At 42.5% G+C, this 25,229-nt stretch overlaps 1 protein-coding gene across 1 annotated transcript in view; it reads right to left on the reverse strand.

Annotated features, from left to right (window-relative positions):
* TMEM132C (transmembrane protein 132C) overlaps positions 1 to 25,229 on the reverse strand; it is a 213,259-nt gene that overhangs the window by 33,866 nt on the left and 154,164 nt on the right. Inside the window, exon 5 of the mRNA XM_065417982.1 lies at positions 1,378 to 1,521. Within this exon, the coding sequence (XP_065274054.1) occupies positions 1,378 to 1,521 (144 nt within the window). The remainder of the gene's footprint in view (positions 1 to 1,377; positions 1,522 to 25,229) is intronic.

The raw sequence follows: 25,229 nt of genomic DNA on the forward strand, positions 1-25,229 counted from the left end.
AGTGACTAAGTTTCTGAGCTCACCTGGTTTCTTTTCTCTCTGTCTCCTTGGTTGGAAGATGGCAAACGGTGTCAATGATTATTCATTAAAGAATTAACTCATTTCATACTCATTCTAATGAAGGTAATCACAATAAATTAATCGGGGGCAGCGTTTACGTGGCTGTAATAAAGACTTCTACACGAATCCCACCATAGTGCATTATTGTGAGCCCTTGAGTGCAGGATACTGCAAGCACACAGGGGTTCTTCTGCTTTAATAAGACACCAATGATCTGAATAAATCTGTTGCAAATCCCGGTGGCTGCACAGGTGCTGCAGGGGGGAGAGATAGCTCAGTGGTTTGAGCATTGGCCTGCTAAACCCAGGGTTGTGAGTTCAATCCTTGAGGAGGCCATTTAGGAAACTGGGGTAAAAATCTGTCTGGGGATTGGTCCTGCTTTGAGCAGGGGGTTGGACTAGATGACCTCCTGAGGTCCCTTCTAACCCTGATATTCTATGCATATCATAGGTCTAATGGGGTCAATGCCATATTATTATACAACATTTATATTGCAGTAGTGCTTAAAGGTTGGGCTTCTGGTGCTCGGTGCTAGACAATCATATAATACATGACAATCCCTGATCCAAGGAGTTTACAATTTATGCGCTAAGGATAAATTCACCCCTGCACAAGGACCATGCACTACTTAAGCCCTATTTTGAGGGCTTACATGGGACTTAAAAATGGTGCACAGTCATTGCGTTTGCTCTCTGCACAAGGGTAAAGGAGCTAACATACCAACCCAGGAATTCACATACCAACAAAGGGGTTCACATACCAACACAATTATGTGAGGCTGTTACTAAGATGTTACTATTGTATCTATTGCTATCCACAGCAGCGCGTCTCAGAGTCTGCGTCAGTTGACTGCCTCGCAGGGTTCACTGTATGGGGCTAACAATAGCATGTTGATGTTTGGGCTCAGGCTGGGGGAGAGGGTTTCAGACCCTGGGCTCCAGCCCAAGCCTGAACATCTACACTGCTATTTTTAGCCCAGTAGAGCGAGACTTGTGAGCTCAGTTGGTTGACCCAGGCTCTGAGACTTGGTGCAGTTGGTCGTTTTTTTGCAGTGTAGATGAACCCAAAAGGGAGAGATTTTCAAAGGCACAAATGGGAATTAGATGCTCAACTTCCACTAAAAGTCAACAATGTCTTCACTGAGGAACCTAGTTCCCTTTTGTGCCTTTACATACCACCTTCTTATCCATTTGAAGCCTGGGAACAACTAACTCACAGGGCCAGGTTTATTGGTCAGTTCAGGGCTCTGCTTCCCCTTCCCCATTTCTGTATAGAAAGGCAGAAGTACTGGGAAGCAAGCACATGAGGGGAACTTACTTTGACAACATCCTCATCAGAGGACTTGCACTCCACCGATTCAGAGATGTCCGTCACAACACTGTTCTCCTCAATGGAAACCACTTTGATGGGCACTGCAACCGTCTTCCCCGTGAGAATCGCGGTGTTCAGAATTTCTGTGTCCTGCACACAAAACCAAGCACAGCCCTGTTAAAGCATTTCTAGGATGAAACCACAGGGAGGTTAGAGAGATTCCTAAGAACCCAGAGCCCGCTCTTCAGCTGGTGTGAAGTCCACGGAGACAAGCCAGTTATCACCAGCTGAGGATCTGAGCTCATTCTCTCCAACTAGAAACAACCTATTCAAATGTAGTAAATCCAAACTTATATTCTCTGCATGAGACAAACTCTTGTATGCACATTGACAGCCCATTGACCTTAACTGTACACTCTAATATATAAAACAAAATCTTTGCAGTTTAATTCACCCCAGAAAGGCTCCGCTTCCAGGGCAGCTTCTGCTTTCTACCCATATTACAGGCAAGCTAATTAAGGGTCCAAATGCTTACTGCTAGACATGAGGCCCACTATTTACTAAAACTGGACGTCAGGGATGTTCATTGAGATGGGGCGGAGCCACAGTTCAGGATGGTGGTATTTGGATACAGGCCCTTTGCAGAGATGGGGTATACTATCTGAAGCTGAACTTTTCAGGACGATTTTGTTTCTTTTGATATGGCCGATGACACTACTAAGCTGTAAAACAATGTAAGGAATCCAGCAGGCCTTAGTGAACCATGGGGAAAATAAGAAGGAAACCTGAAAGCCTGAAATCAGATCTGAAAGGGTAAAAACCTTTTAATCCACCTTCAACACAGCTAACAGCGGTTTCACTTTTCAAGTGATTCCATCCCAAGTCTGACTTCTAGGTAGAATTTCAAGTCTTTATGCAGCCTTTTAACTTCCAGCCCTACAAAGTGAGCAAAAGTCAGCAAAAGCACCAGGGCCATTCTTGCAGCATGCAGGTCAACAGGATTTTTGCCATTGCTATCAAAAGCAGCAAGATTGGGCACTGATGCTCTAGCCAATGTTTTATTTTCAACTCAAGTTTAACTGGTTTAAATTCCATACTGTTTTTTTAAACGGTCTTACAATATTTTACGCTGAGGTTCACCTTTTCCTCTTTTTTTTTTCCCCAAAAGACAATGCATTTGTTTATAATATAAAAGAAGGAGGAATGTTGACACTTCTGGATAAGTAAGAAACCTACACAGATCCTAAGGCATTTATGTGCACACCTTTATCTCACATTATCAGAGGGGTAGCCGTGTTAGTCTGGATCTGTAAAAAGCAACAGAGTCCTGTGGCACCTTTAAGACTAACAGATGTATTGGAGCATAAGCTTTCATGGGTGAATACCCACTTCGTCAGATGCATGACGCATGTCTGACGAAGTGGGTATTCACCCACGAAAACTTATGCTCCAATACATCTGTTAGTCTTAAAGGTGCCACAGGACTCTCTGTTGTTTTATCTCACATTGTAAAGCAAGTCCAAAATTTCCCAAAATAGGGGCTTAAAGTTATGTCTCTCAGTCCCTACTTAGGCACCTAGATTTCTGAAGCCTGATTTCGCAGGGAGAGAGCACCCACCATATCCCACTGATTCTGACAGGTACTTGGCACTTTTGAAAATCAGGCCACTTTTGTTAAACACGCGGCCTTAAGACTCTAACTTTTGAAAATCTTGCGCCATAGTGTGTTCCATATATTGGCACTTTTGGACAGCCAGACATTTAAGCACACTCACAAACAAAAGAAGTGAAGTCCTCAAAAATTTCTCTAATAGTTTAATGAGCAATCATAATTAAAAAAACATCACCTTTCCTCCTGTGGGATTCCAACTCCATGTGCATAGAATAACACAGCCAGCCACTTCAAAACCCAAATGCACTACATCTTTTGCTGTCTCTTTTGATATTGCTAGCATCATATGTCCTTGGAAATGAGTCTTTTGCCTCAGTCTCTTAACGCCTTTACCTGTGCGAACGAAGGACTTGAGGGTGAAGGAGGAGTGAGAGACCTTGTGGAGGTGACAGAGCATCTTTTCAGGCTATCGCCAGTCTGCTTTGAAATGATTCTATTCTGATCAAGTTTGTCTTGAACTACTAGAGTGAATTACTGATGGAGAAATCTAATTTAAAGAGACAGGCTCAGAATAAGAGACCTCTCATAAACAGAAGCACAATTTCAAGCGTTAAACATACTGTGTGGCTTGGGATTTATCAATGTTTTCATCCAATGGTAGCCTACCAAATGCCAGGCCATTAGAACAAACGAACAAAACAAGAAAAGGTGTGAACATATGATGAGATGAAGCACGTGTAACATCATCCTGGTACTGCCTATAACTGAGCATAACTATAGGTGTAACTCACAATGATTTGAATGGGAATCATTAGAGCTTACTCCAGGGCTGAATGCAGTCCTGTTCAAGCATGCAGTAGTAGGCAATCAGTAGAATAAGATAAAATGAACAACAAGAATAGAAAGTTGGAGGTGAGGGTATCAATAGTGTTCAGTGGATAAGACCACAAGCTATTGATCTGACCATGGATGACAAATCTAAGATCCCCGAGCACTGGGACGCTATCCCTGTATCACAAGGAGGAGAAAGCCAGCAGCTCATCTAAATTGGTATCACAACAGGACAATGATGAAAATGCTGAAAGTGTGAGAGAACAGCATCAGCTTTACCAAGATCGGGGGCTTGCTTCACATTGCAGCTAAACTCTGAACCTGGACCAAAACAATGGATTTGCCATAACAGATGATACCATTACATCCCTCAAATCTGGTCTCCAGCCTTGACCAGACCCAAGCACATGGCTTAAATTCAGCTGGAGCAATCTGGAGCAGGGCACCAGTAAATATTTTTAAACCCACACGGCTGATGCCCCGAGCCCCAGGAAATACTCTTTGAGCATTTAAGCCCTGCCCAAGCCTCTTCTGGGTCACCCACCCGCAAATCAGATGCTTCCACTTTACTGGCCAAAAGAAAACGATCTGTGCCTGTAGAAGGCAAAAGCCTAGAGAGCCAATACAAATGATGGTCCTATTTTCTCTGTTATATAGCACAGAGTTGATGTGTCAGTTGTTTAACAATCCATCATTTCTGTTTATCTCTTTCCAGTGGATCATTATAGAGGGATATGATGCATCAGTGGGACTGATGTAGAGATACCATGACAAAGGTTATAAAACCTGCTGAAATTCCCCAAGACCTTTCTGGACAGAAGAGGCGCAAAATTTGACTACCGGCACATTATGAGCAATTATGATACCTCACTCTCCTGCCCTCCGCTAATGGTTTCATTAAGGGAAACTGAACGCATTTGAATGGATTTAGTTTGATTAATTACTTCAGGGGCTGCATCTGCAAGAAAAAATATCAAAAATCAAAGACGCAGTTTGTCATGATAAAGGCTCATTGAAGTTTTAAGATTTTTTTTTCCCACGGGCCAGCATCAGCTTCAGGAACACTCAGTGCATGATGTGCACAAAGGAAATAGAAATGTATTAGACGGATTCACTAATAGCTAATACCATTAGTCTGATTAGAGATCCTTGATATTAGCAGGGAATCAGGAGCTATGGTACCATGGCATCTGGTCCATCAAAACAAGGATGGAAACCCTTTGCACTTCATCTCCAATTAAATCAGTCACGACTCATCACTGCCATACAGTACAGGAACTGTTTAAGTATCATATGTGAATAAATTACCACATACTGTTTAAGGAAATTAAAAGCTGCCGTCACTCCCATCGTTCAGCCGCCAAGCGCAATATGCTATGCAGAGGTTGTTGTACGCACAAGTGTAGGCTTAAATAAAAACGGGGGCACGATTCTCACTTCTTTTGCCCATGTGCTTGGCGCTGGAGTGGAGGAGAAGGTGGCTTGAAGACACCTTTGAACTCCCTGTATTCTGAGGCAGCTAAGGGCTTGCCTCAGTATCAGTCAGATCACAGTTCTCCATGGGCCAGGGTAAGCAGAGAATAGTGGTAGCACTGCGCATTCTGGCCAGGCCTCCTCCCCACCTTTGTCCCACCTCCTGCTCTTCCTCACAACACACCTCCTGTGCTGGGGGCCAGGAGTAGGGCTGGTGCAGAGCTGTTAGCCAACCATATGCCAGGAGAGAAGACCCCTGCACAGGGAGTATTCCCAGGGGGATGTTTCCGTCCCCTTTATGGTCCCTTTATTCAATGAACGGCCTGGTAGTGTAACAGAAATGGGCCCACAATCCACACATCCAGGCACAAGCTGTCAGGCAGAAAAAGACAAAGAAGATGTGGATACAAAGGTCCCTCAATAAGCTGAACAAAACCTCAGAGAGAGAGAAACAAACATGGCTGAAATAAAAAGATTGGCCACTCAGCAGAGAAAAGTGTTTTATAATGGTCTAATTTAACAATGTGTTTAAAGAGCTCTCAGGGTCTGATTCAAAATCCATCAAAGCCTGGAAATTGAGTTTCCAAACTCCACCAGATTGCGTCTTGTTATTGCAGCAGCCTGAATTATTCATCAGTGATCAGTACAAGTTAATGGTGGAGCAGAAGTTGGACCTTTGAGATCACGTTGGGTGACATTAGAAACAACTGTCACTACGTTCGATATCTGCCGTAATAAGGCTACCTACTTACACTTTGAATAGGGATAGAGAACCTTTTATAAAAGCAATATGCTTTTAGTTTGCATGCTATGCTGTGGATACACACAGGTTACTAAGAAACCTTATGAAAGACTGAGAACCAATATAAGATGTAGGTAATTTGAACAATCACAATATCTTGGACCTTTCCCTTTTCTTTAATTTTTAAAATCCCCCAAGAACTAGTCTACTTTCTGTGCAAGCAGCCATTAAAGTTTTCAGTTTTAAATCAAATCTATTTTGAGTTGTGAAAGGACCAAAAACATTTAAGAACTGTGTTTGGACTTGCTTCCCGTTTATTTAAAAAATATGGACAAACTAATGCAAAGTAAAAAATAAGAAAAGAAAAGAAATAGGATGAATCCTGAACAGGCACCAATATTCAACCTGGAATGAGGTTGTTATAAATTTATTATGATCCCCTAAAAAAACAAAACACCACAAGTTGTGATTTCCAAAGTGAAGTAGGGGAGCTAGCTGTTCTGTTCCCACTGAAATTAACGGGAGTTGTTGTGACTAGTTCTTCTAGTTGGCTTTGCAGATCTGAAGCTGGCTTTGTAACTCTGCTAGCACCAGGGGGCATGATTCCAACAATGCAACCACAAAGCCAATCATTTGGTATGAAGAAGGAGAAAACCTACAGGCTTCTGACTGGGAGATGTCTTCCTGCCACACATGAACACAATGGGACTTTTCCAATATATGAGGGGGAACATAATTATCGTTTATACATATTTCAACAGACAGAAATATTAAGGAATGTTTTCATGTTTGTTTCTCTACTGGCTTGATAAGATTAATGCAGTTTTGTAGCTGAGTCAGTCCCAGGATGTTAGAAAGACAAGGTGGGTACCAACTTCTCTTTCACCAACAGAGGTTGGTCCAGTGAAATATATTACCTCACCCACTGCGTCTCTCTGGTAAGGTTAATGTCCTTACTGAGAGAAGCACATAAAACAGCTGATTTACTCTGGCACAGGATACATTATTTTAAAAATTAATTGTTATGTTTCAGCTGCAACCTAGTTTTTTATTACCCACAAAAGATCTGCCCATTCCCAGTCTGAAAAATATATCATACAACATTCTAGGTCAAACTACAGATGTTTTTTGCTCTCTGGATACCCAATACCTTTACAAAAGGACCAAACCATCCGACTCTGCCCCAAGAGGCAGAAAAGGCATAGAATGATATCTTCTTCTATATAATCCTAAAGTCACATCCATGACCTCAGCATACGGCCTGAGGTCATAGTGATGCAAGGAAATAGGGAAAAAAAGCACATCTACTGATAGTTACATACAAGTATGTTATGGAATCTTTAGGACTTGTGCAACATCCATTGTACTGCCCCCCCATAGAGACAGATGAAGCAGATAGGGGACCTAGACAGCTGTCTTAGCTCTTTTAGCCAAGAACTTAATTAGTTGTGACTCAAGTGCAACCAATCACGGTAGGGCAGAGAGAAGACTCAAGATTCGTTGGTCTCCTTTGTTTAGCTGAAAGATGAAGCAATTAAGAAGCCCAAAGACTGGAAATGGTACATTATACCACACACGACCAACTGGAAGGAAGGTTTACTCACCCTCCTGCCTTCTTTGCATAGACACAACTCCCTTGGAAGTCAATGAGCCCCTCCGAAATTCCTTTGTGTGTGCAAATAATGAAGAGGCAGGAATTTACATGCTAGGCACATGCACCCTGATCTCATGCCTAAATACCTCTGAGGATCTGGGCCCCAATTCAAATCTCACTTGCACAGGGGTAAATCAGGAGTTACTTTGTTGGCGTCACAATGGTATTAAAACAATGTGAGATCTGAATCAGGCCCCAACATTTACACTGGAGTATGCAGGAAGCGGAGTGCAGTAGGGCTGAATAAAGAATTGGATGTAAATATTACTGATAGTATGGCAAGTCCAAATTCTCTGCTTCTCAATAATGTGTGAGGTTTTTAGACTCCAAGCCAATGCTACCGAGAGAATACAGACTAGCAGAGACCTTTGGGCAGATCCTGATGAGAGTTACACCAGTGTAACTCTCAACTAACTGCATTTGAGGTAACTTAGATCAGAATTTTTCCTCCCACTCCTGGCCCTAGTGTTCAGTCTCATGGGAAATTCAGCAGAGCTGGTATTCAGGAAAAAGATGTGCTTTCTTAGAAAGGGAAAAAAACAAAACAAAACATGAAGCTGATGTGTTATAGCCAGAGTAGAGAGGTCTGCATGTGCTCACATTTGATTTGCTGCATATTCCTCAAAGGTAGGCACCAGTAAAGTAAACTCTCCAGGAATCTGGCACCTTTGTTCCAATCCTAGAAAGTCCGCTGATGCCTGTGGGACCTCTGTGCAAAGACCAGAGTAGAGAATATGGCCCTTAGTTGCTTGGATTTAGCTGAAGAGCAATCCCTATGTTCATCCAACCTCTCAATTGTAAGAAGGCAAGCATTCAAGCTTGACTAATTTAGGAACTAATTCAACATTAAATCGCGGCAGAATGAGGAAGCAAAGTGACAGCTGTTTAATTAAACTCTAAATCCGATTAGATGGTGTTATCAAGAGAAATCCACTGGAGCCTAAGGTCATGAGAATGGTCCTGTTTACAGTCTGAAAATTCTATAAGTGGAACTACATAGCATGATGTTAATCATAGCTTAGCAATTAAGGTTTCTCCCTGCACACAGACAGTCTTGAATTTGAAAACTGTGTGTTGCATGCTTGGGGAGGGTACACAGATGCACTGGTGGTGTTTTCATTTAGAAGGAAAGTTCCTTGCAAGACTTTGTGGGAGAAGGGCCTTCAAGTATAACGACCTTAGGACTAGGAAAGTATTTGCACTATGGTAAAAGGAAGAAAGAAACAAGCATCTCTGCATTGCTGAGAAGCACTTGAATGGGTGGAGATGCTGGAAATGTAGAGAAAATCTAGGGGCAGTGCTGTGCTTCCACTATTCCTTACACATGATACCCCGATTAGCACCACCACTCTGGCAATATACTGTAGTTACAAGGGAGGAAGATGGAGATAGGGGAGACACACGTGCTAGTTTCAAATACCATAAATATTGTTCTGATGAGTACTAAATTATGCATCACAAATTTCCATGGCATTGTAGTTAAAATGATGCACAGTATCTCACTGCACTGCAGACAATTGTTATGCTGACTTGTGAGCCTGCTTGACACGATGCTTGCAGATTTGCGTTATTAATGCTACTGAGATTACAACTGATTAACAAACTGACGCTGTTAGGTGGCAGATTCTGTTTATCTACATAATCCCGTGATTAAAAATAAATTATACATCTAGCTTTCAGCCAACTGGGTTCTTTGACACTCCACATTCACAGACCTTGTGTATATGAGGGGGTGGAGAGCTGATATTCAGGATTTGAATTCTTAGCTCGCACTTAAAAATGATCGAGGAAAGGTTTCTAAGGAAAGGAGTTTGTATCATCTCTGATGAGCACACTGACACAAGTTCAACCCAGGGGTAAGCGCGTGCAATGCTTGTTGGTTGGATTTTGGCCCATTGTTCTGTCTCACTTGATTACAGCGTTACATATTGAACAGATAACAGGCTCGCTATACTCTGCCTGTCAGTTTATAACCATTTGGGCTTTTCCTTCATATCTCAAAGTGACGACCGTAAAAGGGATGGGGAATTCAAGAAAGGTAGCCCCCTTGTTTAATACCGTCCAACACCAAATGTGGATTTAGAAAGAATAGAATCCAGCTCACTCTCCCATAGCTACACTAGATCTGTAGTGCCGAGAGGAGGAAAGAGTAATTAAAATCTTATTATAGGCAGAGGAGATTCAGAGTGAACCTAGAAAACGGATCTATTTGGAAAACATGCCATATTTACAATCACTTTTCTGACCGGAACAGCAGTACGGAAAAGATATTGCTGCAGCGCCTTTTCAGCAAAGGCTATCAACGTTTCTTATGGACATTAATCCATGTAGACACACAACCACCCAGTGAAGCATGTTCTAAATCTTTGCTAAGTGGTCAGCACTGCACAAGACACAAAAATTAAGGCCAGTACCTGCCCTGAAGAGTTTACCGTCCTTAAGACAAACACAGATAAGACAAATACCCATAGGAAGACCTAGAGGAGAGCATTAACATTGTTCAGTCCTGTAGCAGGGTGGACACCCACTCCTGCCTGGAAGGGCCTGAAATAGCCCTGGGAGAAGGCTGGGGCAGGGAAAGCTGGGCTGGTTGGGGAAACAGCCTCAGCTGTGGCCACACCCCAAACAGACCCAGCTGGCCCTATAAAGGCCAGGGCAGCCAGAAGCTCAGCAGTCTCTCTCTGCACTCAGAGAGAGAAGGGCCTGGCTGCAGGGCGCTGAGATAGAGTACCTGGGTGGAGCAGGGCTGGGGAGCTCCAGCCTGGAAAGCCCTAGTCTGTGGCCTAGTAGAAGGCAAAGGGGTACTGGGGGTTGCAGAGGGCAACCCAGGGGTAGGCCAAGGCAGCAGGTCCAAACCCAACCTTGCCAGTGATGAGTAGGCTGATACTGCAGTCTGCCCCTGGGCGTGGGGCTAGATGAAGACTGGCAGTAGCCTGATACTGAGGCAAGGTGGGGATAGTGGGTGGGGGTTCCCCTGGGAGGGGGAGACCCAGTTAAAGGGGCACCAGGGTCCTGGGAGGGACACGGGGGCCAGTAGCAGTAAGGTGGATCACCGGCCTGCAGGCGGTGCTCTGGGCTGGATTGAGCTAATTCCCAGGATAACCAGCAGGAGGCACCGCAGGGGTGAGTCCAACACTGTTACAAGTCCCCAACTCGCATTATGTTGGCTTGGACAGCTTGATCACTGTGGGTTAGTGTTTGTGGGTTTCAGTGAGTCTTTAGGAAGGATGAGAATGGAAGAAGGGTGTGAAATAAAGACAGTGAATTTTTATAAGATACCTGCAGTAAATAACATAAGCAGGAAACATTCAGCTTGGAAAAGAGGAGACTGGGGGGGAGGGGGGAGATATGATAGAGGTATATAAAATCATGAGTGGTGTGGAGAAAGTGAATAAGGAAAAGTTATTTACTTGTTCCCATAATGTAAGAACTAGGGGCCACCAAATGAAATTAATGGGCAGCAGGTTTAAAACAAATAAAAGGAAGTTCTTCTTCACACAGCGCAGTCAACCTGTGGAACTCCTTGCCGGAGGAGGTTGTGAAGGCTAGGACTATAACAGGGTTTAAAAGAGAACTAGATAAATTCATAGAGGTTAAGTCCATTAATGGCTATTAGCCAGGATGTGTAAGGAATGGTGTCCCTAGCCTCTGTTTGTCAGAGGGTGGAGATGGATGGCAGGAGAGAGATCACTTGATCATTACCTGTTAGGTTCACTTCCTCTGGGGCACCTGGCATTGGCCACTGTCGGTAGAGAGGATACTGGGCTGGATGGACCTTTGGTCTGACCCAGTATGGCCGTTCTTATGTTCAGTGTTGCCAATTCTTGCAATTTTATCAAGAGTCTTATGATTTTTCTTAAAACTCCAACCCCTGGAGTCATATGATTATGCAAGCATCTTTTTTTTGTTTTGTTTTGTTTTGTTAAGGAAAGCTAAGTGTCTAGCCCTCAGGAGGAAGGCTTGAAAATACAAACCCAAAAGCTCAAAAAACAGAAGGCAAATAAAAATATCCACTGGTATTTTACACACGCACACACGCCAGTTTTGTGATTTTTGGGTGGACTTGACGCATGGTTTTTGAACACTTGGGGCTGGCAATACTGTGGAAGGACAGATATTAAGCTAGAGTGTGGGCGGGACTATGCAAATGAGACAACGTAATGTTAGCACTGGAGTTGCTGTGTTAGGGCCTCGACCAACACAGAACATACGTATTTACATAACTTTACGCATGTGAGTAGAACCCTCAAGTTCTCTGCTGGATCTGGTACTTAATCCTCTGAGCATGCCCAGTGTGAACTAGCTATTTCCAGAGTCTTCAGCTAACTGGGGTACTCATGCAATTAATGAAAGCGCTGGGCCTTTTCTTTGCAAATTTAACTCTCAGGCACCTATGACACATTGCAGATAAAGATGTTATAATTATAGACACTTTGTAGGTGAGTGAACTGGGATACAGGCTGCACAAGGCCATATTGCAAGTCAGTGAGTGGCTCTGCTGCAAAGAGAACCCAGGAGTCCTGACACTTAATCTAACCACATTCCCTGCTAAAACCAATGTCCAGTTAGAAGTAGTTTCCCCCGAATCAGCCCACTGATTTCTGCAAAGCTCTCAGTGTATCATCAAACTTACATCTTTTAATTCTCTTTTCAATTGGTTTGAATTCAGTGCATAATTTTCCCTTTAGTTTTTTTGTGAACAATGTAACTCACAACCAAGAGCTGAGAACCTTTTGGGAAAGCAAACTCAGTGTTCTGAATCTACAATTCTCCCAGAATCAACGATCATTTCTCAGTTTACAGTCTTCTAGCAGAGGCAAATCTTAATTAGTGACCCCTCATTAGTGACAGATCATTTGCTTTTCCTCCCTTGTTGTGTATTTTTAAAAACACTTGATCAGTAGGATTCTGCAGCCCTGACAAACTGAACTGTACAGACAGCAGAAGGGAAAAGTGTGCTACACTATGAGATACAGACGCCTGCAGCTATCTTTAAAATCCTTGATGTCTAGCTCATGGCTTCTTTGAAGTGAAGCCACCCTATTAACATCTGAATCTGCAGAAAGGGAACACAACAAATGATTCCTTTGATGTACAATATCAAGACTGTATTGCTAAAATTCAATTATATGATGCATCAAAATTCGAAGTCTCCCTGTCTAACAATGGAATAGAAATAACTAAATAAAACCCTTCATGTACATCTTTAATTGGTTTTGACTTGGTTACAGTTTGCTACATAATTACAATTGCAGAGGTCTCAGCATGTGGCAAAGAATATGTTACAGGTAATATCACTCCTAAGGGCTAGATCCTGCAAGAAGTTCCGTGCGGCGGCCCGCTGACTTCTGTGCAGGAGAGCTCATTGCAGGATCAGGACTTCAATTATTTTTTTCATGTGACTTTAATTATAAAAATTGGTCTGATTGGTATGCACTATGCCACAACTGCACCTGTACTTCCCCTCTGGTCCAGCAAGGGCAGCTACTCTCAGGGTTTTGGCTCCCCAGCCATTGATTCTCTTGGGCAGAGACCCACGTCTCTCTCCCTCCTGACAAGGGTTTTTCCAGGCTGCATAGCTTCCTGCCTACACTGTGATATTCCCAGTAAGCCAGGCTGCCTGACCAGGCCAGCATCTGGGGTTTGTTTTCTTTTCTGCTCTCAGTTACAAGTCACATCACAGCTCTTTCTAACCAATCCATTTAGTCTGCAGGTGAAAGTATTACAGAGAAAACATCTAAAAAAAGAAGCTAAACAAACACTGATCATTTTACCAGAGATCACCCTTCCAACTCCAGCAGGGGCTCTGGTAGGAGTCAGTCCTTCAAACCCTACCAAGGGGTTTTTCTCTAGTTACAAGTTCATAACAGCTTTAGCATAGAACAAGCACCCCCATGAATGGGTTAGTCCTTCCTTTATGTAGCTTGGGCCTTTGATCTTCAGATTCTGGGACCAGGTAATCAGGCGCCCTCCTCACGGTGTAGCCTCAAAAGGCTGGACTTTTGCATAACCAGAGGTGGAAATTGGATTCACCTTCCCCTCTAGAGATTCCTCCAGCAAACCACTTGACGCCATTTGTCCAAAAGTCCATTCTTGTCCGGCCCATTGGTCAATACAGTCCTTTGACGTTCACAATGCTTCCCAGGACTCACAATAATACATAACCTTTGCATTTCGTACAATGGACTCCAAAGAGACAAACTTCATTCAATAAAGCCTTTTTCAGGGCTATTACAGGAAATGGCCAAATCAGTTACATACTGACCCCATGCATAAATTCTGTCAGTAACATACTTGCTGTTGGAGGACTAGGCAATAAACCGCCTGTATTACAACAAAGAACAAAATGCTGCAAAACAGAAACTAGGAAACATATTGCCTCAAACTGTAGTTGATCAAATACTTTCTCCCTAAGGTTTATGGATATAGCAATTATCCTAGCAGATAAGACAGCCTGTAGCAACGGATCAATTACCCGCAGATTCATTACAGGAAGGATATCCAACTCTCGCCCCATTTGTTTCCAATGCGTTTGAAACGTTGTGTGAAGCAACTAAACCTTACTAGTCATTACAGCTGAGTGAATAATTCACAAGGAAAAATTCATCCAATGGCTTTGTCTGTTTTTCTACTCATGGATATTCCATGATCAGGCTATGATTTATTTTAATTTAGCTGTTCTGGGAGTATTTATTTCTGCTTTACTTAACTTATTTTGCTCAATACATTTATTATAAGCAATTCACTGCATCAGTTCAAAACTCAGCATTCGGAATAGGAGCTGGATTATTTAGTCATTCACACGCAGATGAATCAAGAGATATTGTTTCCTTTCCCTTGTTGGACGAGTGTCCTAGTGCTTCCTGCGTGACACTAACTTTCCATGAACATTTGTGCCAGTAAAACTCCAATGCTTGAATACTAATTGTATTAGTATTTATTATTTGTATAATAATAGGGTCACAGTTCACGGCAACTGCACCTGTATTCCCTTCCCCAGGGCAAGGGCACAACTTTTAGGCTTCTGGCTCCCAGATGTCATCCCTCTTGGGCAGAGACCCACGTCTCATTCCCTCCTGACGGGTTTTTTTCCAGGCTGCACAGTTCCTTGCCTACACTGTATTATTCCCAACAAGCCACTAGGCCAATATCTGTCCTTTGCTTATTCTTTGAAGGCTGTGAACAATGTAATTGCCAGCACTTATAAATGACTACACAGCTCTTTCTGAGCAAGCACATTTATTCTTAAGGCAAAAGCATTACGAAAAAATAAAAATAATAAAAACCTCCACACATGGTAAAAGTCTTACTAGAGGTCACCTCAGGTCCAACTTCAGACTCTGGCAGGTGTCAATCCTTCCAATCCTTTCCTAAGACCGGGACCCCCTGAATACAGAAGATGCTGCCCATTTGCTGGATCGGAAAGAAGGCCCCAAGTCAATTTAAACTCAGGCTATTTACCCCAAAATCCTTTCTGTGTCTTTTAGACTCTGGAGAATCCAGTTTGAACCAGCCTCTCTCATTGGAGGGGTTACACCCTGAGTGAATTTGCCTAATTGACCTCCACTGTTCTTAGTTCCTGGAGGTCTGAGGTCACTCTCCGCCATGGAATTATATACAATCCCTGGCCCACAATGAAACATGAACTGAATACAGCAAGGTCTCCCAAAAATATGGCAGGAAATTGCCGTATCTGTCACAAGCAGCATCTATGGGTATGTCTCCACAGCTTCTGGGAGCAAGTCTCACAGTCCGGGTTGACAAACTCACGCTAGCGGGGCTCGGGCCAGTGTGCTAAGAATAGCGGCATAGACGTTGCTTTGACATTCGGGCTCGAGCAGGAGCTCAGGCTCTGAAGCCTGGAGAGAGGGGGTGGGCCCAAATAGCCACGTTGCTATTTTTAGTGCACCAGCGTGAGCCCCGCTAACTTCATTCCGTTGACCCGCTCCCAGCAGTTGGGTAGACATACATTACAGGCCCCATCGGAGTTCTGGATTTCATTGTGGGTAAGCAATGAACATAGTGAGAGACAGCCTCTATCCTAAAGAACTTAGAGTCTAAATAGACAAGCTGGGAATAGCACCCAGGTCACCCGATTCTCAGTCCATGCCATGTCTTGATGCTAAAAGAAAGAGAATGGAAAAAAAAAGTGGGTTGAGCAGCATCGAAGCCACACTCCTGAGCAAGAAAGCCATCACGCTACCGCCCCTTAAGCAGTCATTGCTGACGAGGAACACAAAGCAGCCAGCCCTTCCCCTTTGGAATTTGGTATACCACATCCACAGTTCTCTTCAGCTGAGCGGGCCCAAAGGGCACAGCAGGGAATCGTGCTTGTGTCTACCAGATGGCACTGCAGATAGACACAGACTCAAATCAGCACCATTTATCGAGTACCTCCTCTTATCCTCCAGAACGTTGGCGGCTCAGACAAAAGTGATGGCTGGAGCTGAACCAGCACTAAATTTGTTCTGGGAAAACAAACTCCCCTCCCCTCCAATTTTACTAGCCATCTGTAGCTACAAACCATGATCATTGTGCTAAGCTAGTCAGTCTGTTGTGACCTTAATAGCACAAAAAGTAGCTATGCTCTGTACAGCTGTTTAATTTTGACTTACAAGTAGGTCTCCCAAACTCCTCCCTCACACCTGTGTCTGAGTAATCGTTTGACTCTTTTCTATGAATCAGACATAAAAATCCACACTTATGCATGTGACATTGTATTACACTTGTGTTAAGTGCTTTTTTAAAAAAAATATGAATCACGTCCATAGGAAATAACTTACGACCTCCTTTTCTACCCTAAATTAAACTGACAAGATGATCTCATTAGATAATCTAACCCCTTAGGTGACGGGAAATGCAAATTAATAAGGACATGAAATGGAATCCACAGCACATTTTCATGCATGATTACTTCTTCCTTTGCTGTCTTAAAAGCTGGAAATGTGCACACTTTGTCTTTTATTTAAGTGCCCATCATAATAAATGTGTAGCAACAGTAACTGAACCTCAGATTGGGGGCTCTCTGGTTGGTAGGAGCTGTGACGCTAAATACAATTAAGTATAGTTCACTGGAAAGACAAGTATTATTCTAAAGCTGTCTATTTTCCATTGACTAAAATGGATGTCAGGATTCAGAGACCGTTGGATATTTTCTTCGTACAGAGAAGTTATTTCTTGTTGTGTGGAAGAAGAATCTGCAAATGAAAATAGTTCAAGGTAAACAATTCTGGAACTATTTAAAATAGATAAAATACTGAATATTCTGCCTTAAAAGACACCTTGCTTTGACTTCTTACGGATTATTGTTCTTCACACCGTAGCTTGGGTCACAACTGAGAATGACGTGAGCATGCCCCTAACCCCTCCTGGAGCTTTGTCCACATCACAAAACCACTGCATTACTACAGGTGGCAACCTCTGCTCAGGGAGGGTGTACGATGGATCAGGATTCAGGTGCAAGTGGCAGAGCTAGGTGGAAGTTTTAACAGTGTCCGCCAACAGTATATTTTGGCTTAAGACATTTGGCTACTGTTTCATGATCACTAGGATGTACCAAACTGAACAACGAGACCCCACCTTGGAGCAATATGTTTAACAGAGCTGTTCAGAAAATTACATAGATGGTGGGAATGCTGTGGAATGCTCAAGTGCAAACATGATATCCTGCAGTCTAACCAACTTTATGGAGAGTGTATACAGTGAATAAAATGATTCTCAACACCTGTCTTGGAATACATGATCCAGATACCCTGCCATAACAGATGCAAAACCTGAAGCCATATCTCCACTGCTACAATGATCCATATCCCCCCCAACACACCTTTCAAGATCCATGGGTCCTACACATGCCTATAACACCATGTGGTATACCTCATCCAGTGCATCAAAGGCCCCAACAATAAGTATGTGAGTGTAACTAGATAACTACACTCTTGAATGAACTCACACAGAAAAATGATGGAAGACAAAAAACATTATCACATGTGGGGGAACAGTTTTCACAAAATGGTCACTCCATAGCTGACCTCTCGATCCTCATCCTCAAAGGAAACCTGCACAACACTTCAAATGACGAGCCTGGGAGCTTAAATTCATAACTTTGCTAGACCCCAAATCTCATGGACTCAACAGACAAACCGATTTTATGTCTCATTACAACGGTCTGTAATACACTAACTGTCCTTTGTCCTATGACTGCAGAGGTGTTAATTGCCCTGTACATTTTGAATAGTTTCTTAAAATATGTGTTAACTCCTTGTATTTAGCTGTGACACTCTGATTACCTTTCCCAGATGTGAGGAAGAGCTCTGTATAGCTCAAAAGCTCATTTCTCTCACTAAGAGAAGTTGGTCCAATTAAAGATATTACCTCACCCACCTTGTCTCCTTTTGATCCAGATTAGAGAGATAATAAGTGTTGAAAATGTACATAAGGTAAATGGGTGCAATTCTAAGGTCAATGGGAGTTGCATCCAAGTAATTGAGAAAGGGATTTGGCCAACTATGTCAATTTCCAACTGCAGCAACACAGGGAGAATATTAAAATAAGCATAATGAAAAGAAACTATGGTGATTCAGAGACCATAATCTACTATTTAAGGCTTGATTGAACCAGCTCCTTAGAAGGCAAGAAAAGATGGATATGCTTGAAAACATCAGTATCACAGACTCACAGAAGATAGGGATGGAAAAGACTCTTAGCTCACATGATTCATCTCCCTTTCAAATATGGGACTGTTGATGAAACTGCAATGCCTAGCACAATAATGTCTTGTCCATGACTAGGACTCCTACATGCTATGATAATACAAATAATAAATAATAATAATGTGATGAAAAAGCAGATGAAATAGAGGGAAGAGAGAAACATCAAAAGACAACCAAGCCAATGAAGTGGGATTTATTTAGTGACCTATTCAATCTTTGTTATTTTAGATTTATCCACAGACACTTCCTGACCAAGGTTCAAGGGAACTCTTCCAAAATCTGCGCCCTAGTGCATGATGGACTGTAAACAGCCTGATTATCAATAATGGAAATTACGATTATCATTGGAAGAAATCATGACATATGATAGGGAATTTAAACCTTCAAAGGCACTTCCTGCACAATGGGGACATGGCTTTTTTTTTTTTTTTTTAAGACCTTTTCTGTGCAATGAGATCGTGGCCAAAGGGGGATCCAACACATGACACTTCCCTGGACATGTGTCACATTCAGTGGTGCATCTCCTGTAAAGGTAGCCACAAATATTCATGTGGAAAGCATTCTCTCTAATGGGGAATGGTCTTGGCTGTTCTCTTGCTGAAGATAAGCAATGTTACCCTCTTGGCCAATTAAGAGAGCTAGCTCAGTGGTTTTCACTGTTACTTATATTGACAGCAAGATTTGTATGAAAAAGATATGACTACACAATGTCTCAATCAGCTGAGAAACCCAGACGCTGGGTCATAGACTGATACAATGCACAATGCACAGTAAATTAAGGAAGGAAGAAATAACCATCAACCATTACAGTTAATGACTCAAATTAGAGAAAGAAGCATGCCTGAGATGGAGATCCCTTGCTATTAAGAAATAACAGAAGATGTAGCAAGGGTAATCAGAATCTACAACTGCTGGGTTCGTTGACAGGATGACGGTCTAGAAGGTTTGGTGTGACTCTTGAAGTGCTGAAAGATGTATTTGATCCATCTCATCTTGTTGCCATGGGAGATTTCCTGTGTAAAATCTGAAAGTGACTTTGGATTTGACACCCAGCATGAGAAATCCCAGAGTCTTCCATGTTTCTAATTCATTGGGTCTCTGGCAATGATCAGAAGCAGATGCACTGCAGGAGAGAAAGACACAGAGTGTAGCCAGAGGTGTTGAACATTGGTGTATTTTAGGGGTATGCAAACAACAGCTATTTTAGAGCCTACTCCTGATTCTGCACTTATTGAAGTCAATCCAAGTTTTATCGTCCATATCAATGGGAACACCACCAGCAAAGCGTTTCCTTTTTCCTTGCTTAGAGATAAGTACACGGAAAAGCTGCATTTATTTAGATGCAAATTTATAAAACAGCTGCCTGTTCCCCCCCACCTCATAGGGAGGCTATTACATCAACGCCTAGTTGCCAAACGGATCAAGAAATTAAAGCAGTTAGGTAGGAACTGCATTCTTAATGGAGAAAGGCTCAGGCTGTGGGTTTAAAAAAGAATGTTAAGATATTACATGAGATATTCTGACTCCAGTCTCACTGTTAATATGTTGACTATAGTAAGGAAACCAGAACAACCCAATCCTTTTGGGTCAGGACTTTCCCTATTCTAAGCTCGTAGTAGCTGTTGTTATTTCACACCCTTTTTGTTACTGCCATGCTAGTGGATGTGGACAATTAACTCCTTTAGGCTCCTTTGAAAATCCCAAACTATGTGTCTATTATACACATCTAGAGCAGGCATCGTATTTTTGTTCTGTGCTTGTATAGCGGGGTCCTGCTCCATGACAAGGGCTCCGAGGCGCTGTGGTAAAACACATATTACATATCAATTACTCATGTGATAGATAATGTATGTGTAATATATACACTCCCATCCATAATTAACTGTTTTCAAAAAGATGCTCTTATAAAAGAGGCCACTTGCTAGGAAAAGCAGAGCAGAGAAAGAAACATTAATGAACATGTTAGTTAGCCCAGTGGTGGGGGTTATTTCCAGCATTCTTGGAGAAAGATAAATATTTCTTACTGATACCTAAACACTGTGCCAATATAACGGCCTCAGAACCTGCAATGAATTCTATCCCCTTTAAACATACAGATCGCTTTACGTCTACTCAGATAGCGGAGGAATAATTATCTGAAAAAGCCCACATCCGTGATGTACACCTCTCATGTTTATCTCCATAGCTGAATAGCCCTATTAAGGCTATCACAGATGGGAAGACGAATATCAGTAAATACTGAATAGGGGAGACAGCTAAAGCCACCTGGTGATCCTCTTGTTCATATATGTTTAACTAGCCCTCAATGGGGTTGTAGAATATCTTCTTGATAACGTAATTTCATAGCTTGCAATTGTCTTTCTGTTGCAGAGATTAACATGTACAGTCTTACAATTAACGACAACATCTCAGCTTGTGATCTTTTTGTTTGATGTGCCAGCCATTGTGTCTCACAGCTTGGAGTGCCAGGTGAAGTCATTTGGAAGGGGACCTCAGTTTAAAATTGGGGCGGTTCCTTCATTAGCCAAAGCACCACAGTCTTGGTGATGTCTCCACTCCATATGGCATCACCGGGAACAATCTGATACTAAAAAGACCGTTTTCATTTGCAATTTGAAACTCTGCCCATTTTCATTTGGTTTAAAAGTGCAGTAGCATTACATAGCTGGCTACGTGTCAATGATAATAGTGTTACAATCGCTGTAATCAATAGATACTTGCAGAGAGAAATTACACAATCATACTATTTATGTCCACACACAAATACATAGGTATACCACACACTATGCACACACATATAGACACGTGATAGATACATTAATGATTGTGAGGCATTCAGATAGTACACTAATAGGTGCCATATAAGTACCTATTTTAGATACATGCAGTACTTTACATTTTATGTGTACATTTTTATTTTTATATATAGCATCAATATTTTGTGCTTTCATACTGAAAGCACTTTACAAATAGTAAGGATGAAATCTTGATTTCATGGAAATCAGTGGGAATTTTGCCATTGATTGCAGTAGAGACAGGATTTCACTCTAACAATCTACGTGGATCATATCCTGAGGGGTCCCTCCTTAAGCATTGATCCTGCAGTCAGATCCTTGCACCCCACACAAGGTCTCACTGATGTCAGATTGCAGGATTGGTTTTTTACTCATTTCTTAGGCAAAACTCCCAGTGACTTAGTTGGGCATTTTGCCCCAGTGCCGATCAAGGCTTAGGGACAGGATTTGGCTCCTCTTAGCAATGGTGTGGACTGCAATAACGTTTCTGGTGCTATGAGTTTACCCACTTACCCATTTGGCAGATGTATGTTGTAGCTCCTACGAAAACAATGTCATCACTGGTATGTGTGGAGGTTAGCGTAGGTGGACGTGTGCAGTACAAAGCCACTTTGGGCAAAGGGGTTTGAAAACCATGGGGATTAGACAGTAGTTGTCACGGGCAGTCATGTGGTTTACCTCATATTTATGGATGCAGTATTCATCTGTTTAAATTTCTTTTACTTCAGAGCAGCAAATGACCTGGCAGCATCCAAGATGGACGTCAGCCAGGAGGTAAATATAGTGAAAGTAAAACTGTGCTGTAAGAGAGCAATGAGGTTTCAGACCGGAAGAATGGCCTCGCGCAAAAGGCATGTGACTGAGACGCCGATTGGGGTTCAAGTCCCAGTTCTGCCACAGACGCCTCATGTAGCCTTGGGCAAGTCTCTCAGTCAACTTCTCTGTGCCCCCCATTGGTGAAAGGGGGATATAAAACCTCCTTTGTCCATCCGGGGTGTTTAGACTGTAAGCTCTTTGGAGCAGGGGCTATTACGAGGGGTGTGTACAATACCTAGCATAACTGGGCCCCTATCTCAGTTGGGGCGCCTAGGTTCTACTAGACTACGAATAATAAACACTAAAAATGTACATGATGTAAACACATCCCAAACAGGAACCATCTCAATGAGACTATTCAAAGATGAAGGTAGCACTCAACGTGAGGAAGGGAGGCAGAATCCGGCCCAGTGATAATATTTTCTGGCAGTGGCATAATACTGAGGGTAGACAGTAGCAGATGCGGGGGAGGTGGTAAGGTAACATCTGAATGGCTTGGGGGAAATGAATGATTCCTCCTGCAGTTCTAAAAGGTTTTATAGAAATAAGACTTGACTCTCCAGGGCAAACATGTTCACTAAATAAATATTTTGAAATAATCAGATAGTGTCTGACACATACATTATTTCTATGGTCACTCTGGAGATTTCTGAGCTTGTTTTATTTGGGTAGATTAACATGCTACAGATTATTAATGGGTTACGTTCTCCTTCTAATGGGGGTATCCATCTTCCGTAGGTTTCTTAAACTCTTCAATTTTTTAATAGGTATGGCCACTGAGTTGTGCAGGAGCGCTTGGCTTATGTTTGTGGATTTCAGAATCCCATTTTAAACAAAGTGGAAGTGAAATTGCCAGCCCCTGTCAAAATCTCTCCGTTTAATTTAGTCCATTTTCAAATCAGCAGGGAAAAATTTCTAGCTTCTCTTGCCTCATTTTGGCTGAATGTCATTAATTTTTGATAAGCACAAGCAATAACAAAGACACACAATCAAGTTTCTTAGGGGACTGCTAATAAAAACAAAGGAAAGAAAAAAATCATGCTCCTTGTTATTTCCTAGCTCTGTTCCTGGATTCCCCCTCCCACCCCTTAAATGGTTTATTGATTTAATGGACTTTATAGCAAATTCAAGAACGCAAAGCACATGGAGGGCAGAGGCAGGATGATTTCATTAATGAGAGGAGATACTGTACAGACATCAGAGATATAGGACAGGCAAGGGGCTGAGAGAGAGCGACACTCAGGAAAATTAAATTATTGACCGGACACATGTCTAACAGGCCAGTGGTATTTGAATGTATAATGGCTACCCGTAGCATGTGTGTAAAAGAGAGACATACTAAGTACATTAAATATATGCAGAATCAAGGATCCAATTCTTCACTCCTTACTCAAGCAAAAACGTCCTTTGACTTCATCAGGAGCTTTGCAAGATCAGGCCTGTGATGGTCCTAGCCATTAAACAGTCCTCAAGTGCAGCTAAGTTCCTAAGCCTATCATGCTAGTCAGTGACACTCAGGACTAAAGGATCCAAATCAATTTGTTTACCATTGGCTACGAAAGTGACGTGCCTGAATCACATCAGCCCAATGAGCCACTGACTCGGGAAAAATTTGAAATGGCCCAATAAGCCTCAAAGTATGTCTGGCAAGCATTTGAAAGATGGGTAAACTGAGGCACAGGGTTTGCCCAAGATCACATAGTGAGAATGGCAGAGACAGGAACTAAATCCAAAATCCTGGCTCCCAGTCCTATATTCCAACCACTAGACCACCCTTACTTACATCTGTGAATATGAGAGGGCGTCTCCCAGTACCTTAATGAGTAGTCACCTGTTTGGGTAAGGTGGGAGTGGTGAGGAGGCATTAGTTAGACTCAGATGAATTCCATTTATCATCTCCTGCCCCTGACTCCTGTAACTTCATGCATTCTTAAAACATATGGTGCAGGATACTTCACGCCAGCTGGCATCTCCAGTATTGGTCACTGCTTTTCAATGCCTGCAATTTGTCCAGGGTCCAGTATATAACGAACAGCATTTTCTGCTGGATCAGCCTAAGCTTTAAGCCCACCGAAAATGTCTTGATATTGGCACACACATGCACACTACCCCTATATATAAAGATCCAAAAGTGCATACAGGGCTTAGATGGATTGGTTTGGTTTCTGTTGTTGACATCATATATTCAGCAGGAGGCCCTCTACCTTCTGTTAGTTCCTCAAGTTGAGAATTCAAGATCACTAAGAGGTTATAAGCAAAACTTTTAGATTTGAGTTGCTTTTGCATTGTTTCCAAACACAAAGAGGAACAGAATTCATCTTAAATGATACAAGCTGTTTTCTTCTGCTGACTCCACCCTTTTCCTTTGGTCTGTTCTGGATAAACCAAAACTTAGTAACAAAAAGCCCTGCACCAACACCCCTTTTCTAACCCATTAGTACTCAGCGCCTGCCTTGTCTCAAATCAACTCTATATTTCTCTGGAGCCCGTCTAGAGCAATGGATCCATAACCACTCAGGCCTTTTCACTCATCACTATGCTACACAAGGTGGCTGTCCAGGACTCTGTGATCATAAGCAGGGAGAGAACTCAGGTCTTTCGGCTAAAAATAATCCCTAAAAGCCCAAACAAAAACAAAACATCATCTCCCCGGCCCCAACTAGCTGAGCTAATAGAGGGTATCTTTTAGATGTACCAGTATATCAGGGTTTTTGACCCACACTTGGGGACTGATCCAAAGCCCATAGGCATCTATTCATTGACTTCAGTGGGCCTTTGATCAAGTCTTATATCCCAGGTAATAGAGTCATGTTTCCTCTGAGTTTGATACTGTTTTAGAAAGAGGACCCCAACCCAGAGGCTGACATAAACTCTGACATGTTGACCAGGTAAAGCTCTCTCTCAAGCACTCCTCATTTCAGGGGACACTACTCATTTCAGACCCAAAGTTACCTATGTTGATGTCCCTTCTCTTTTACTGCTGAAAATTATTTACGAGAGAAATCATCATGCAACTGTAATTAGAAGGAGCGTTAATTACACTGAGGAGATGGAGCCCACAGCACACTGTCAGGTCCCTTCATTAATAATTTTTGTGTGTCCCTTGTTGTCATACATTGTGTTCCACATTTGCACCTTGGCAGGTTCATTTCCCATAATGCATCATGGGAACTCCTCTGAGTGAGGGGAAACTGAGCAACATGGAGTCCCTGGTCATGATGCATTA

Source organism: Emys orbicularis, chromosome 16 (genome assembly GCF_028017835.1).
Source record: "Emys orbicularis isolate rEmyOrb1 chromosome 16, rEmyOrb1.hap1, whole genome shotgun sequence".
NCBI classification, from domain to species: Eukaryota; Metazoa; Chordata; order Testudines; family Emydidae; genus Emys; species Emys orbicularis.